This window comes from Neolamprologus brichardi, chromosome 3 (assembly GCF_056152115.1).
Source record: "Neolamprologus brichardi isolate AB-2024 chromosome 3, ASM5615211v1, whole genome shotgun sequence".
Classification (NCBI taxonomy): domain Eukaryota; kingdom Metazoa; phylum Chordata; class Actinopteri; order Cichliformes; family Cichlidae; genus Neolamprologus; species Neolamprologus brichardi.
Genome location: NC_142106.1, coordinates 44,266,171 through 44,282,223, shown reverse-complemented (window position 1 = coordinate 44,282,223; position 16,053 = coordinate 44,266,171). Strand labels below are relative to the sequence as shown.

Below are 16,053 nucleotides of genomic sequence, written 5' to 3'. Positions count from 1 at the left end.
AAGATCCCTGCAAAAAGTGCAGCCTTACCTAATGTCCACCTACTGTTACTCATTTTATATTTAGTTTTAAAAATCTAGTTGCAATTGGTACGGCGAGTAGCCTTCAGTAATAGTAATAAATCACACAGCAATAGGACATTCATTAGTTGTAAAAAGCATGATAATATATTAGAGTAATCCAAAGTATTCAGAATACATTACTCTCATTAAGTAACGGATTACATTACAAATTCTTGCTCATAGGGGGTCATATGATTGTTCGTTTTTTTTATCTTTATGTATTATTGTAGGGTCCTACCTTACAATATAAAATGCCTTGAGGCGACTGTTGTTGTGATTTGGCGCTGTATAAATAAAATTGAATTATGTACTCTGGACATACTGGTGTGTTTAGCCATTTTGCAAAGAATAAAAACTTTTTCAAATGCCACTTTATATGATTTTGGTTTTTCTTTTTCCCTCAAGATTCTCCTCAGCAAGATTTCCTTGCTGAGCTCAAAAACTCTATTGAGAACTTTTCCCCAGCTCAACCAACGGACCTCTGTAATGTCGGCAAACTCTGAATCTATTTCCCACATAAAAGACTGAAATTGACGGTGATTTAAACATTTAGCTCAGATAAAATATACCGTCTGTGTTACGGTGATCATTACATGCTCCATTTTCAGGACTTTACCACACAGCGTTTCCTGGTGTGTGATGCATTGATATGCTGTTAACTCACCGGTACAGTTCTGCTCCTGCACAGTTAAAGCACATTTGTAGCTAATTGTAATAAAGTTAGCACAAAAAGTAAAGAAATTTGTGTTTAGTCAATTATTCCATTGCTTCCTGTCAATATATTGTATGTGTTGAAAAAGGCTGTTTATTTCCCCTTAATGCATTTGTAGGTTTAGCAGCAGAGTTGAGCTTATGGGGTGCACCATCTCTGCCAATCAACCAAGAAGCATTATTACAACAAACAAATATTGGATCGAAAACAAATTTCCTGACCTTTGATATCATATCAAAACCCATGTTGTATTATATGATGCCTATATGAAGTAAAAGTATTCCCCCTGAATGACAAATCTCTTTTGGGGTAACTTTTCCTAAATCTCTAGCAAATGCAGTTCTAATTGCAATGATTTACATCTTCTTTGGAGGAAAAATTAAGGGAGAAATTATTGTAAAGACTAATCATGTGACATTGACTCTGCTAAACTAAACTTTGCAAAGACTGCATCATGTTTGGCTCATTTACTCTGGTTTCATTTTTCTCTTTGACCTCCGGCAGCAGAGGAGCCTACAGACAAAGACCAAAGCCCAGATGAAAATTCCAGTTATGGCTATGGTTAAAGCAGCCACATCCAGACAGAAGTAGGAATACCAAGGCAGATGAAAACCTGCTGACTGTAGGTGAGGTGCTCCTTTGTTCCTGATGACATATTCAATCCAAAAGATGGCAGTCTCCATTGGAGTCACTGGCTTGTCACGGTGTAGCTGGGATAGATGCTGCATGTTAGTGTGGAAAGAGGGATTCTCAAGAACATCCTTGAGAGCACCCAGGAAGCCTTCTTTGGTCAGTGAGTAGGCCTCTACAACCCGAGCTGCACCACGCACCTTCAGCCGGAGTAAGTTGTCAAACTGGTCAAAGAGGAGTGGGAGGCCCACAACAGGAACACTGTGGTAGATGGCTTCATACATGCCATTGGTGCCTCCATGGGACACAAAGGCACGAGTCTTGGGGTGTCCCAGGAGGTCGTTCTGAGGTAGCCACTCCAACAGCAGGGTGTTGTGTCCGAGAGATGAAGGTTTTTCACCCACAAAACGCCAAATCACCTTCTGAGGGAGCTCAGCAAAAGCAGCAGCGATGGCCTCTGTGACCTTCCGAGGTAAGACTGATATCAGTGTCCCCAGAGACATGACAACTACTCCGTGTTCTCCGGAGCTTTGCATGAATGCTTCCAGCTCAGCAGGAAGGGGTTGGGCCTTTTTGCAGTGGAAGCCCCCTATATATACTACATTTGGCATTGTGGGCCGAGGGAACTCAAAGACAAAATCTGCCCTGAACAGCCAGATATCAGCTCTACGCTGTAAAGACAGCAAATCAGTACCTGGAGGGAAGTGTTGTTGGAGCAGGTCTGAGTAGGCAGGATTTATGATCAAGTGCTGTTCAATGACATTATAAAGATAATGCAGCATATTTTTGATTCTTTCCAGAAAGTCCATCTGATCATGGAGCTCACTACCTGACACAGGGACATATGAGATAGGAGAGGGAGTGAGGAGAGTATTGATCCAGCGCACATTAAAAACTATAGGCAGCTCGAGGTAAGTTGCAAGAAGCATCCCTATTGTCAGACCAGGGTCAGTTAACATTAAATCAAACTTGGTATCCTGTAGCTTCTGAATAAATACTGTGTCTTCTATTATTGTAGCAACTGACCTGGCTAAGATCTTGTGACCCTGATCGAACATGGACGTGATCAAGTGCTGTTGGCAGAACGTGCGTATAAATGTAGGATAAGTGCGACATTCCATAACATCCTGTAACATTTTGTTGTAGTAGTTAATGTCTGACTCATCCGCAAGCGTGCTTATATTAATAGAAGTATAAATGGAAGAGTTATTAGGGATGTACCAGCTCTTTGCAGAACGCAGAACTGTGATGTTGTGGCCCCTAGAGTGTAACTGTTCAAGGATCATTTTCATGTTTATCCAGTGGCTACCACCGATGGGGACTACCAGAATGTTGCTGCTGCTACATGGAGGGGGCCTGAGAAGCAGGAAGCAGAGCACTGTCAGAATCAGAGGGATGGAAAGACCGGACATTTTCTGGAAGAAATAATAGACAGAAACAAAGAATCAGACTTGTAACCTCAGTGAACGCTAATACATTAAAAGTTTAAGAGTTACTGAGTCACTGAAATACTTACGTTTCAGACTGGTTTTTGTTTTAATCCCATACTCAATAAGCAAATGTTCGGAAACTAACTCGGGCCGATTATCAACTCAGTTTACCAAGTAACACATAGTCAATAAAAACATTTGATGAACTCTGTGCTATATGCGCCTCAGCATCCGTTGACCCCAGTCTGATTTTACATGGCCTGCCACCAGCCTCCCAGCTGCTGTTGTTCCTTATCACTTCCACTTTGTTAAAATACCACTAACAGCTCACTGTGGAATATTTAGTAGCAAGGAAATTTCGTATCACGGTTTCCCAAAGGAATTCACTAAGCTCCTAAGATTCTTCCACAAATGCTTGTAGAAGCAGTCTGCATGTCTAGGTGCTTGGTTTAATACACCTGTGACCATGGAAGTCATCAGAACACCTGAATTTAATGATTCGTGCAAAGTGTGAATACTTTTCGCTATATAGTGTTTTGTTTGAATAGAAATTGTCTGCGAATTTAAGTCATTGAAATCCATTATTCTGGAAAGGCTTACAAAGCCATTTATAAGGCTGTGGGACCTCAGTGAACCACAGTAAGAGCCATTATTCACAAATGGAGGAAACCTGTAACAGTGGCGAACTTTCACAGGAGTGGCCAGGCTACCATAATGACTCCAAGAGTACATGCAAGAGGTCAGAAAAAAAACCCAAAAAGACTTCTAAAGAGCTACAAGCCTCACTTGTCACAGTAAAGATTTTTAGGGCAAAGAATATACATATATGTTCAAAGGATAAGTGCTACAAGTCCAATTGCTCATCATTGGTTTTATAACATTATGAAAATCAAACTTTGCCTGTTTGATTTAGGCTCAAGATGCACTGAGCTTTAACATCTTTCAAGGTCCAATGATCTTTGCTACTAGCTTTGTATTAGAATGTGATCTGGTCTGCTGTTTGTTAGCAACAGCAGGTAGCCGTTTCTTTTTCTGTTTGCTACTTTAATATTTTACCAGTAGTTTGTCATTTTTGATGAGTCCAGGTTTCCTCGGTGAATAAACAACCCTGCAGGAGACCCAGATTGAACCTGTAGAATTCTTTACTTTGGCTTACTTGGCAATGTGGCAACCTCTACTGGGTCATCATGAGCCAGTACAGGTTATATTATCATACTAAGTCTGAAGCAATCCTTTTTTACTTTAGACAGTCTTTTCATCCCATCACTCCGATAAGATACTTTTAAATTTCTAACCTATTGTTCAGCTTTCTGACTTTCACATGGATGCAGAGACCAATAAATATAAACAGACAGACACGTGTCAGTAACAGGCTCTGAAGCCACTCATCATGTTACAGACCAGAGTCCCTGAGTTTGGGACTGTTGGGATCTTTCCAGTAAGCATGAATGCAATTTTTTAATTTGAATTTTAAAAAGTTTAATAAAGGGGTCATTAAGGGGCTATACAAATATATAGTACACGGGGCGACCGTGGCTCAGGGGGTTGGGAAGCGTATCTGTAACCGGAAGGTCGCCGGTTCGTTCCCCGGGCTCTCTGTCCTGTCCTTGGGCAAGACACTTTACCCTACCACCTACTGGTGTTGGCCAGAGGGGCTGATGGTGCAATATGGCAGCCTCGCTTCTGTCAGTCTGCCCCAGGGCAGCTGTGGCTACAACCGTAGCTTGCCTCCACCAGTGTGTGAATGTGAGAGTGAATGAATAGTGGCATTGTAAAGCGCTTTGGGTGCCTTGAAAAGCGCTATATAAATCCAATCCATTATTATTATTACATCAGACTTTACTTTTCCAACAGTCATCACTGTCTGCCCCTTCTATAATCTCTGGCTGGAATTCTTCACACATTCACACTTCAATTAGCTATTTGTTTGGACAGAATATCTTGTGTGAATATGCTTTTAAAAAAAAAAACATAAAAAAACCCTCAATCTGTATTATTGCTGTCATTTTTAAGTGAAATGTTTTCGATTATAATAAAGCTTACCTGTTTCTTCCAGAAGTTTGAGTTGAGATCCAAATCCTACGCAAGCCAAGATATACTGTGCAATATGTCTTTTCCTGTTGTTGTACCTTTTAAACAAACAGGTCAGGTCAAACACATAATTTTTGGATGCAAGCTGCAGTTAAACCTGACAGAAGAAGAAGAAGAAGAAACACACAATTTACCCAAAGCTCCAAATGCCTATAAGGGCTTTGGAGCATGATGTCACGGGAGGGGGCGTGGCCACAATTTTTGGTCGAGCCTCATGTTAGTAGGCCAAACAAAGGGCTACAGGAGCGAAAGCACACGGAAACATCAGCTATGGCTTGTACTTGCTGTGTTGTCGGTTGCAATTTTAGATCGCACGATCGGGAAAATGGGCTCTCTTTTTATTGTTTCCCCTCCTGGAAGCAACGTGAGGGATCTCATGTATCTGATGTTACCAAACGAAGACGTCAGGCTTGGATAGCAGCGGTGGGACGAGCTGATATCGAGTTCTCTGCCATCATTTTTTGGTGGTGTGCTCCCGACATTTTCATTCCGGTAAGTTCTAAAGAAATTTATATTGCTCTTTATAGGCTTTTAGGTTTTTTTCAATGTGCTGAGGTCATAGAAAATTAGAACAAATATCCTAATGTGTGATGCAGCAGAACTATGTTCTGTTTATGGAGTAGCTTATCGGTGACAACTCCTCCAGAGTAGCAAGTGGAATTTGCCTTTCACTGCAGATGGTGTGTTTATGTTTTCATTTAGAGCAATTTTTGGGGCAACTGCTGAGGAGAAGTCAATGTTATGTGCAACCTCTGGCTGTATCTTGGTCATATGGTCAACGTACTCACAACGTGGAGGCTTAAAGAAGGGTATCAAAAAAGCCAAACACCATTACAAAAAGAAGGTAGAAGAACACTTCTCCAACTCCAACCCCCGACGCATGTGGCAAGGACTCCAGACCATTACAGACTACAGGACCACCAAACCCTCCCCCGCATCCTCTGATGTCTCCTTCCTCAACGAGCTCAAAAACTTTTATGCTCGTTTTGAGCGAGGGAACCCCACAACCACAACCAAAGCAGACGTGACGCCAGACCACCAACCTCTGACTCTCTCCCCCACTGATGTAGGAGCTGTGCTGAGCAGGATCAATGTCCACAAGGCTGCAGGCCCTGATGGCATCCCCGGGCGTGTTCTCAGAGCGTGTTCTGGGGAGCTTGCAGGAGTGCTCACAGACATATTCAACCTGTCCTTGGCCAGTAACCACTGCTCATCTACAATTACAATAAACACCGGTGTACCACAAGGCTGTGTGATGAGCCCTTTCCTCTACTCCCTCTTCACCCACGACTGCAGACCTGCCGATGGTTCTAACACCATCATTAAGTTTGCAGATGACACCATGGTGATTGGCCTCATCAGTGACAACGATGAGGCCGCCTACAGGGAGGAGGTAGATCGTCTGGCTGAGTGGTGCGACACAAACAACCTGCTGCTTAACACTGAGAAGACCAAGGAGCTCATCGTGGACTACAGGAGGAATGCTGACCCACATCCACCCATCTACATTAAGGGGACGGCCGTGGAGCGTGTGAGCAGCTTCAAGTTCCTGGGAGTCCACATCTCCGAGGATCTCATCTGGACGACCAACTGCTCCAAGCTGGTCAAGAAGGCTCACCAGCGCCTCTTCTTCTTGAGGACTCTGAGGAACAACCACCTGTCCTCAGACATCCTGGTGAACTTCTATCACTGCACCATCGAGAGCATCCTGACCAACTGTATAACAGTCTGGTACGGGAACTGCTCTGCCTCGGACCGGAAGGTGTTGCAGAGGGTCGTGAAAACTGCCCAGCGCATCGCCGGAGCACCACTTCCTGCCATAAAGGACATCTGCAGGAAGATGTGTCTGAAAAGGGCTGGGAAAATCATCAAAGACCCCAGTCACCCATCACATAGACTCTTCACCCTCCTGTCCTCTGGGAGGCGCTACAGGAGCCTCCGGACTAAGACCACCAGGTACTGGAACAGCTTCTTCCCCACAGCTGTCAGACTCCTGACATCTGACCCACGTTAAAACATGGAGTGGACATACACACACCCACAACCACCTACACACACACACAATGGACAACTGTACCCTCAAACACACAATAATAACATGGACTGAACCACCACTCACAACCACTAGCACTTTATATAGCCTCTTAACTGCACTACTGTATAGTTCTGTGTGTTCATACGATATTTTTTAATTCTACAACTGTTTACAACTTGCATAGTTCCCATTTCTGTATAGCTGTATATCTCATATTTCTGTATAGTTCTTTATTTCATATTCTGTATAGTTTTTTTTCATATTTATATCCTGTTCATAGCCTGTACATAGCCTGTACTCACTACAGCCTGTACATACTTATAGTTATAGCATATGCATAATGTTACGGGCCCCAGGAATGGTGCCACAATAACAAAGAAGAAATCCCTGCAAATACAGGTAAAGTTCAGGAGCAATGAAGACAGTGCACTCGGTTTGCATCTCAGATTGCAACTCTTATTCAAGTTTCAATAAACATGAACAACATTAACAATATATATGTGTGCATGACTCTTTCAGTCCCAGTGTCCATATCTTTCCATTTTCCAAAGTCACAAGTAGAAAAATAAATGGATTCACACTCTACACTTTCCACTATTTTACATGTGCTTCATGTGATCGCTCAGTGAAAGTCAAACAAAAGTACATACATGCCCTTGCTTAAGCAATTGAAAGCCACTGTGATCTACAGTGAATTTACAGCAATATACAACTGTATTTAAAGCAAACCACACTTTTATCTGGTTGAAATTAAAGTGGACAACTGTACCGGTTCTGAATACTGAAATTGAGCAAAAATAAACACACATCATTTACAGCACACTGAAGATGAAACTCACTTTTGCATAACATGGGCAACTTCTTTCTATTTCACATGTCATTAACACTCACATATTAAACAGCTTTATACTTTTCAAACCTCAATGACACTTTAACAATAAAACATCTTTGTATCATAAACGTCATATGAAATAGTAAAGTGTGCGGGAGTACCAACCTTCATAATGAAAAGAAAAGAAATCTATATGAATGACCTTCCTACAAGACAATGCTCTGGGCGCTACGACCCACAATAACAAAACATTACCGCGACGTTTCTGCTAGCGGCCTGCGTAGCCTGACCCCGCTGTCTCAGACTGATGCGGGTCAAACGTGCGGCTGTGCCCATAGGTGTTACAGGTACTGTCTTACTTCTTTACAACTTAGCATGGAGATAAAACATTGCTATGTAACAAACAGTGGTAGTATTTTTTACCAGGTACTAACCTGCAAATACAGGTAAAGTTCAGGAGCAATGAAGACAGTGCACTCGGTTTGCCTCTCAGATTGCATCGGAATAGTGGGCGGAAGTCCATCCCCTAAAGCAACTGGGTTGCACCTGCCTTAAAATAATAGTTCCACCTGAGGTGTTGCTCTATTTTTTTGTACCTTCTGTACAGGTCATGTGACAAAATAATATACAGGTTAAATTGGTCATGTTACCAAAGTCATTTTGAATATTAATAGCCACAGAAAATAACTGATAAACAAATTAAATAAATTAAATTAAGTGATTAACACAAAAGTGGCCATGCATTTTGGGTGTGCCACAATAACATACTTTATACGTGTACATATTACATACCATAATAGACTCATTTCTGTAATATACTTACATATCTATATTATTGCTAATATATATTGTAATATATCTATATCATGGCTAAAGCACTTCTGGATGGATGCAAACTGCATTTCGTTGCCCTGTACCTGTGACATGTGCAATGACAATGAAGTTTAATTCTATTCTATTCTATTCTATTCTATTCTACTCTAAAAACGGCCACATCTTGTACCCAACCGTTTGTGAATTAGATGTGCGCCTCCATGGATTTATAATTCCGAAAAGTACGGTTCATTTGCTCGGTCAGCAGGTGGCTGTATCTTCGTACACTTGGGAGTAAACTGCCATTAAATGAAACAGAAAAAGAAGAAAAAATCTGCACATGCGCAGTACAGATCGGGTAGACCCGATTTGTACAGTCCGACTTTGCACATGCGCAGTAAGGATCGGGGAATCGTGATCCGTAACTATCTTTTTATTTTTCGTTTTTGTCTACATTATATTGAAATGCTTCATTATTGCATTACATTTTAAGATATACTTATTATTCTTAACATCTTAACAGATACTCTGACCCGTAACTATCGTAAAAGGCTTTGACCGGAAGTAGACACCGTTCGCACATGCGTGGTACCGATCGGGTTTCTGCTACAGATCGGGTAGTGACACGCTTTCTCACCCAGGAAACACACAATCACAGAGAGAGAGCGTCACCCTGTAACCATGACAACCATAATGCTGCCGCCTGGAACAACAGAACGTAGCTGTCAAACAAAACCCAAACAGTCCTGACCCGCGACAATATGAAACAGGAAAATACTGCCGTGTAATCCATTTATTTCAACAAAGTAACTGTATTCTAAATACCACCTTTTTAAACGGTAACTGTAACAGAATACAGTTACTCATAATTTGTATTTTAAATACGTAACGGCGGTACATGTATTCCGTTACTCCCCAACACTGCATATAGTTAGTGCATTCTGGACTTACTGACCAATCAAAACACTGACAAAACACTTTATTCTTTAAGTCACACACACATTGTTCTGTTTCATACATGCAGTTTATGTGCAACTGAAAGATGGGACGCAGGTATTGAAATACTGACCTTGAAATTTACCGACAACCTGCCCTACTTCTTCAGCCTTAACTGCTAATCTATGTCAATATTGACATTTCAAGGTGTTCGAGATATATAGGGCCTAAAAAAATGACCAAAAATAGATTCAGATTATATTATTGATGATGATAACAACAGTTTGATAGAAAAGCTGGCTGAGATTGTATATTTTGGTAGTATGGACACTGCTCAGGTGAAGCAAGAGCATAAATACTTTAAGGCCCCTCGAGCTCATCCCAAGCTGATTGATTAGACAGCCAATGTGACAGAGTTACGCACATTTACAATCAAAAATGTCTGCAAGTACTCTGGATCATTTTCACAGGGAGAGGAACAGGACTGTTTGAATGAAGCTGTGAGGAACATTAAAGTAGAAGAGACCCATGTTTAAGGGGCAGAATAATGTTTCTTTAATGTTTGCAAAGGCAGCAAAGTTGTAGAACACAAGAGTGTGACTGAGTGTGAGATGGGTGTTTCAGGGAACGAGGGAAGAAGGAAGCAGCAAGGTCACACAGCGGAGGGAAAATAATAAAGTAGTTACAATAACAGCCTGATTCAGTGTTCAGCAGTCATATCAGTGAAACACAGCCTGCCCCACCTATCCTCTGTCTCTGTGGAGTTACATAAACCTGGGCCAAAGAGCAGGAGTCAGTTGGAGGTATAGGTGGCCCACAGACGTACAGACGTGCAGTATGCAGCTCTGAAGAATTGAAAAGAACACAAATCCATTCATCTGAGGAGAGAACAAGCTCCAAGCTCCGTTTATGTGCAGATCAGGCTTCAGCAGTAGAATCAACCTCCGAAGTCCACAACAGAAAAAGCTTTGCATAAAGCAGCAGATAAATCCCATTACCAAGCATGTAAATTCTACTTACACCAAAGCGTAGTATTAACCTGCAAGCACTGCTCCAATGTGATCACATGTGGTTCGTCATGTGTACGGCAGGAAGAACTAACGAGGCGCTGGGATTCGGTCTCTGGTTAGCTCAATCTGCGAAAACAAACCTATGCATTCTCCAAGCAATGTCTTTCCCACTGAAATTAGTAAAGTTAACGTCAGGTGTGAAAAGCGTTTGAAACTTGCGGTTGTGAATACAGGTCCTTTCTAATAAGTTTGTGGAGACGAATGTTTGGAAATATATCAACCTGTATTTCCCGACCTTGGTTCATGTCATTTCTTGTCATCAAGCGGGCAGGTTCACCGTTTGTGGTGTTGGGATTTATGTGGCAGTATTATTGTAAATAACATAGTACACTGTGTGCTACAACTGGTTTGTGCCTCAGGTTTGGTGAGCCATTTTTTTAACTGTAATTAGCGCAGATGCAGCTTGCTAACTAAGTTTTCCAGTGTTAGCTGATAAATTAGCACGCAAACACATGCTGTTTATCTCTGAGGCACGATCACTTTCCTTCATGTCTGTGAAGGTTCTCAGTCATCCAGGTCAAGTCTAAGTCTAAGGAGCTTGGAAAGAAAAGCGTCTGGACTTCTTTAAGTCGTTCATAAAGAAGTCAGGTGAACCTCTCCAATACACAGACTTAACAATGTGGTGTATGCTGTACAGTGCAGTGAGGAATGCCCAGACCTCTGCATTGGAGAGACCAAACAGCCACTTCACAAGCGTATGGCACAACATAGAAGAGCCACCTCCACGGGACAAGATTCAGCTGTCCATCTGCATCTAAAGGACAAAGGTCACTCTTTCGAGGATGCCAATGTTCACATTTTGGACAGAGAGGACAGATGGTTTGAAAGAGGAGTGAAAGAAGCCATCTATGTCCACTGTGAGCGACCATCTTTGAACAGAGGCGGTGGTTTACGACACCAACTGTCTGCCATCTATAATCCAGTTTTGAGTTCCCTCCCCAGACACCTTAACGCCCACTCACATCCTGGGCCATCTGACCTCAAGAAATCACATGATAGGGTGGGGCCAGGTTTCACAATGAGCTCACCCGAAACCCTGGCTGATTGTGACCCACACCCGTTTTCACACCTTGGCTCAAGCGATTAGGTAGAAGATCATCAGGGGGTCCTTTTGTCCCTCTTTGGGGGGAAACTCCCACGGGGTTTAAATCTGGGACTCTCTGCCATTTGACCTTAAAACGGAAAAAGCTTCTCAGATGAGAGGTGAAACGTCTTCAAGCAACTTAAGGAAGTCCAGACTCTTTTCTTTGCAAACTCCTTAGACCACTTTCATTCATGTTAATCCATGTATTCCGTGTGCACGCTCGTCTTCTCACAAATGACATCCTAACAGGTTTGGGCAGCACTACATATCTCATACCATGGAAAAGATAGGATGATATTCCTGGATTAGGAAAACTGATAAAATTTTACTTTCACATCCAAAAGTAGAACCAAATATGCATCAGCTTGTGTATACTGAGCAAGCCAGAACAGATTTTTGAGATGAGATATCCAGACAAAGACATCCAGTAATGTGTTTTGGATATTTCAATATCATAAAAAAAACCCCAGAGACCTAAAATACTGGAAGGATTGAGCAGGATTAAAAGCAGGATGTGGCCTGTGGATATAGTCAGCTGTCACGTGTCCCTAAGTAGAGACACAAAATGTCTCAAGGGAGAAAAGGTGCAAGGCATCTGTCTGAATATACGTAGAATCATGCAGAGGGTGCGATGGGACGAACAACATCTGGCATCCGCAGCACGCTGCAGCACATCCAGCAGATGGAGACAGAAATGCTTTCATGGGCGGTTTTGCAGACAGAGAAGCAGCTGGAGGCTTAGCATACAGGCTCAGAGTGCTGGACTTGTGGTGAAACCCTCCGTGCATGGTCAGGAGCTTCCTGGTCCTGATGTCAGTGGCTTTTATCTCCTAGGTAATTAAGGTGCTCTGGTTACTACATGGCTATGAAAAAATGTCTCCTCCACATAAAATAACACTAAAGTATTATTGTTTTGCTCATCTAAATTCCATTTTATTTGTTGCATGGTGAACCTAACACACTAGACTTTTGCAGTTATCCAAGCTTTGTTAAGATCATAAACTCAGGAATGCTAACACTTAAACATGAAGTGAAGCATCAAAATCTTTAAAGTACTGTGTTTGAGCCACTGAGTTTGTGCATGTTTGTTCTTTTCATTTTTTTCTTTAGACACTTTTACATTTTTTTGTTTATTTATTTTTTATTTTTTATTTTCTCACTGATAAATAGGCATAAAAAGTAATCCTTGAATACAAGGATTTCTCTTGCTAGAAGGTCTAATAAGAATCCAGGTGTCGGACCTGCACCTGCAACTGATGTCAAAGTAACATCCCAGATTTTGGTCCAACTTTCATTTTGGAATCGCTATTCAGTTATAACAAGACATTGAGCAGAGACCACAAGCTGAAGGGCCATCCATATACTTTTAAAGAATGCAATAAATTCTAAGAATCAAGCAAATACAAAGCAAAGCAAAAATACATTAAAAAAAAACCAACAACAACTGCAAATGTGTGCACATAAATAGTCATCATCAGTTTACCAGCATGCCTCCATAGGCTGTATAGGTGTATATAACAACTGAACTCCATGTTGATGATTTATGGCTGTCATGTGCTGATCTTTAATCCTTTTCTAAGAAGTGTCATGCTTGAAGCAGAATTAGAAATCCATCTAAATGGCCCTTGCTTTTTTCAAATAGCATGAATGATGGTAGTGACGTCTCTGTTAATGATTCATATTGGGACATGTTGACAAAAGTGATGGTATTCTTCCTCATTTGGCTCCCTCTTGCTATCTGGCACCATGTACAAGGCCCGCAGAAAGAAGTGGTACATGCAGTTATTGCATACCGTTCCCTGTGCAGACACGAGCTAGGGGCAAGGATCAAGGGAGTTAAATATACAGAAGAAACAAATGTTATCAAATAGTTCATGTTCAAAGCTATAACAGCTCTATAACACAGCTGATTGCTTGGCTGTGGTCATTAATCATAGTCCAAGTCAATCTAAACAAAAACGCCTGGAACAAAAGTAGAGTGCAGAGGGGAGTACGACCCTCTGAAACAACCACGAGATTTCTCAGACGGAATCTGAGAAAGTAAAAACAGACTGAACACGTCGAAGCTGATCCCAAATCAGATAAACCGTGAAAGCAGCTGTGACTTTTGTGATGGTTTGCTAAGTACTGACGCAGTTACGGTGCCATTTATTTATTTTAAAAAAGCCTCAGTAATAATAAATGTCATATGAACCTGCGCCTCAATACTGTATCACTGACAAACGCAGATACTCCCAAACTTTTCCTGCTATCTTACAGGTAATGCATGAAAGGCATTACCTGACACCTAAGGCACCAAAAAACAAAGCAGTCGGTACACATCAATGAGATTTTAGCTGTTAGATATGTGCAAACGCCTCCTTTTGATCTTTTACACCTTTTAAAAGTAAACACAGTTATTGTTTACCTCACTCAGTTGCACTCAGTTTATGTTCTGATCGTGTATTTATACTGAACCTTAAAACAGCTGCAGATGCCAGAGGCTCACAGGTTGGTTATAGAGGTCATGACAGAGGCCCGGGGATGTAATGACCATCTGGCCATCTTTGGTGGATGCTTCACCTCATGGCAAAGGTGCCCTCAAAACCTTAATGCTATGTGTTCACACATGGCAGTGGCAATGTGAGTAAATCAGAGAAGTACACTAATTCATACCCTCCTCCTCCTCATCAGAAATAGTTAGAACTTAACATTAACATCTAATCGCCCAGTAACCCATTTAGGGTAAAGGTTAGGTTGGAATGTTCCTCTTAAATGGAACTGGTGTACCTAAATAGAAACATGTGGTGTGAATGATACACGGCGAGTCCAGGGATCATAGGTTTGAGCCATTTTATTCAATATTTGTCACACCACAACACACACCAGCCCCTGAGTCCCTGTGTTTTTAACCATGTGATTAAGGATGCCGTGCAGGTGCGTCCGCCCTCCCTGCACGGCACCGCAGACCACGCCCCACCACAAAACATACAGAAAAACTTAAAGGTCAAAATGCATGAACGAGAGTTGCTAAATCAGCAGCTTCTCAAATTATGCTGATTTAGCATGTGGGTAAAATCCAACTCAAAGTTGATGCTTACGCGTAAAATGCTGATAAAAAGGACTTGTTTAAACCTTTAAAGGGATATAGAGTAGAACAAAGGAGTACTGCGGAGCAGTGGCATGTGGCTCCGTGCCCATATTTTGAATACTGCAAGTGTTCTTCATCAAATTCACTGACAAGTTGTTGACTTGGCCATTTCCTTGGATTCACATCACACTATTGTTTTAAAATCAGCTTTACAACATTTAGCATTTATTACGAGTCACTGAAACAATCCAACACAAAATATTTAGCAGCGACACAGAGATCAGCTAAATAGATATGCACAGGAAATGGAATATTAGCGGTGAAACTGAATATTTACAGTGAATAATCAAAGAGTTTACAGAAGCAAAATGGAAATATTTGACATTCTTCAATTCTTCCCCAACAGCCCACTCACTAAACCAAACTGAACTGGATAAGAAGACACAAATATGGATGGATGAATGGTTTCATCTCAAAATCTTGATATGTACATTCAGTATAAACAGCATTACCATATAATCATTATTAACCAAAAACACATGCATTTTTGCTCATAAATAACGTTCTGTGTAGTTTGTGTTGTGAGCACTTAATATGAAGATGGTGTCAAAAATAGCATTAAATTAGGACTGTAGATAAAAGCTCTCTTCTCTTTGCATGAAACCCATAATAACATTTTATAAAGACATTTTCTCAAGCAATAAAATCCATGTCATTGTACATAACATTGCGATATAACATTGCAGTATGGTGTTCATTTTGTAAAATTATGGCCCGATTTAGAGTAGAATAGCTAATAAACTGAAGCATGCATTAGCGTGTGGCTTCCTTGTGATTCACAAGTGTCTGTCACTTAAAAAGGTGTAAAGAAACAAAGATGCACATTGTGAACTTCTCACCTCGAATGAGTCATGAAACCAAATGGTGACGTTATGATAACAATGTCCAGTGTTTACATATCCATATATGTATTTATAAGGCTTACACCATCAGTATGTTGTAGTGTCTTGCATGTATTAAAGGATAGAACAATAACAAGTTTCACTTCACTAAAAATGCTACATTAATACAGCAATGTGCATAAATAGTACTCGCTATGTGCACAGAAGTACTGCCAGCTAAATGAACCCCAAATCTACCTTACCATTAGGAAAGAGAAGAACCCTTTCTTATATACACTTATCATCATAAGGGAAACTATATCTTCTAAGGTTACTGAAAAGAAATTGTTTGTAGAGTTGAGCTCTATTAGTTTCCACCAGTCAAAGAATATAATCTCACAATCTAAGT

The 16,053-nt window shown here is 41.2% G+C and overlaps 1 protein-coding gene across 1 annotated transcript; it reads right to left on the bottom strand.

Moving 5' to 3' along the window:
• Positions 1 to 241: 241 nt before the first annotated feature.
• ugt5g1 (UDP glucuronosyltransferase 5 family, polypeptide G1) lies at positions 242 to 4,975 on the bottom strand. Its single transcript, XM_006807185.3, has 2 exons — positions 4,876 to 4,975; positions 242 to 2,817 (listed from the first exon to the last, which is right to left on the bottom strand). Exon 2 carries the CDS (start codon positions 2,812 to 2,814, stop codon positions 1,240 to 1,242), a length of 1,575 nt encoding a protein of 524 aa, XP_006807248.2. The 5' UTR covers positions 2,815 to 2,817; positions 4,876 to 4,975; the 3' UTR covers positions 242 to 1,239.
• Positions 4,976 to 16,053: the final 11,078 nt, after the last annotated feature.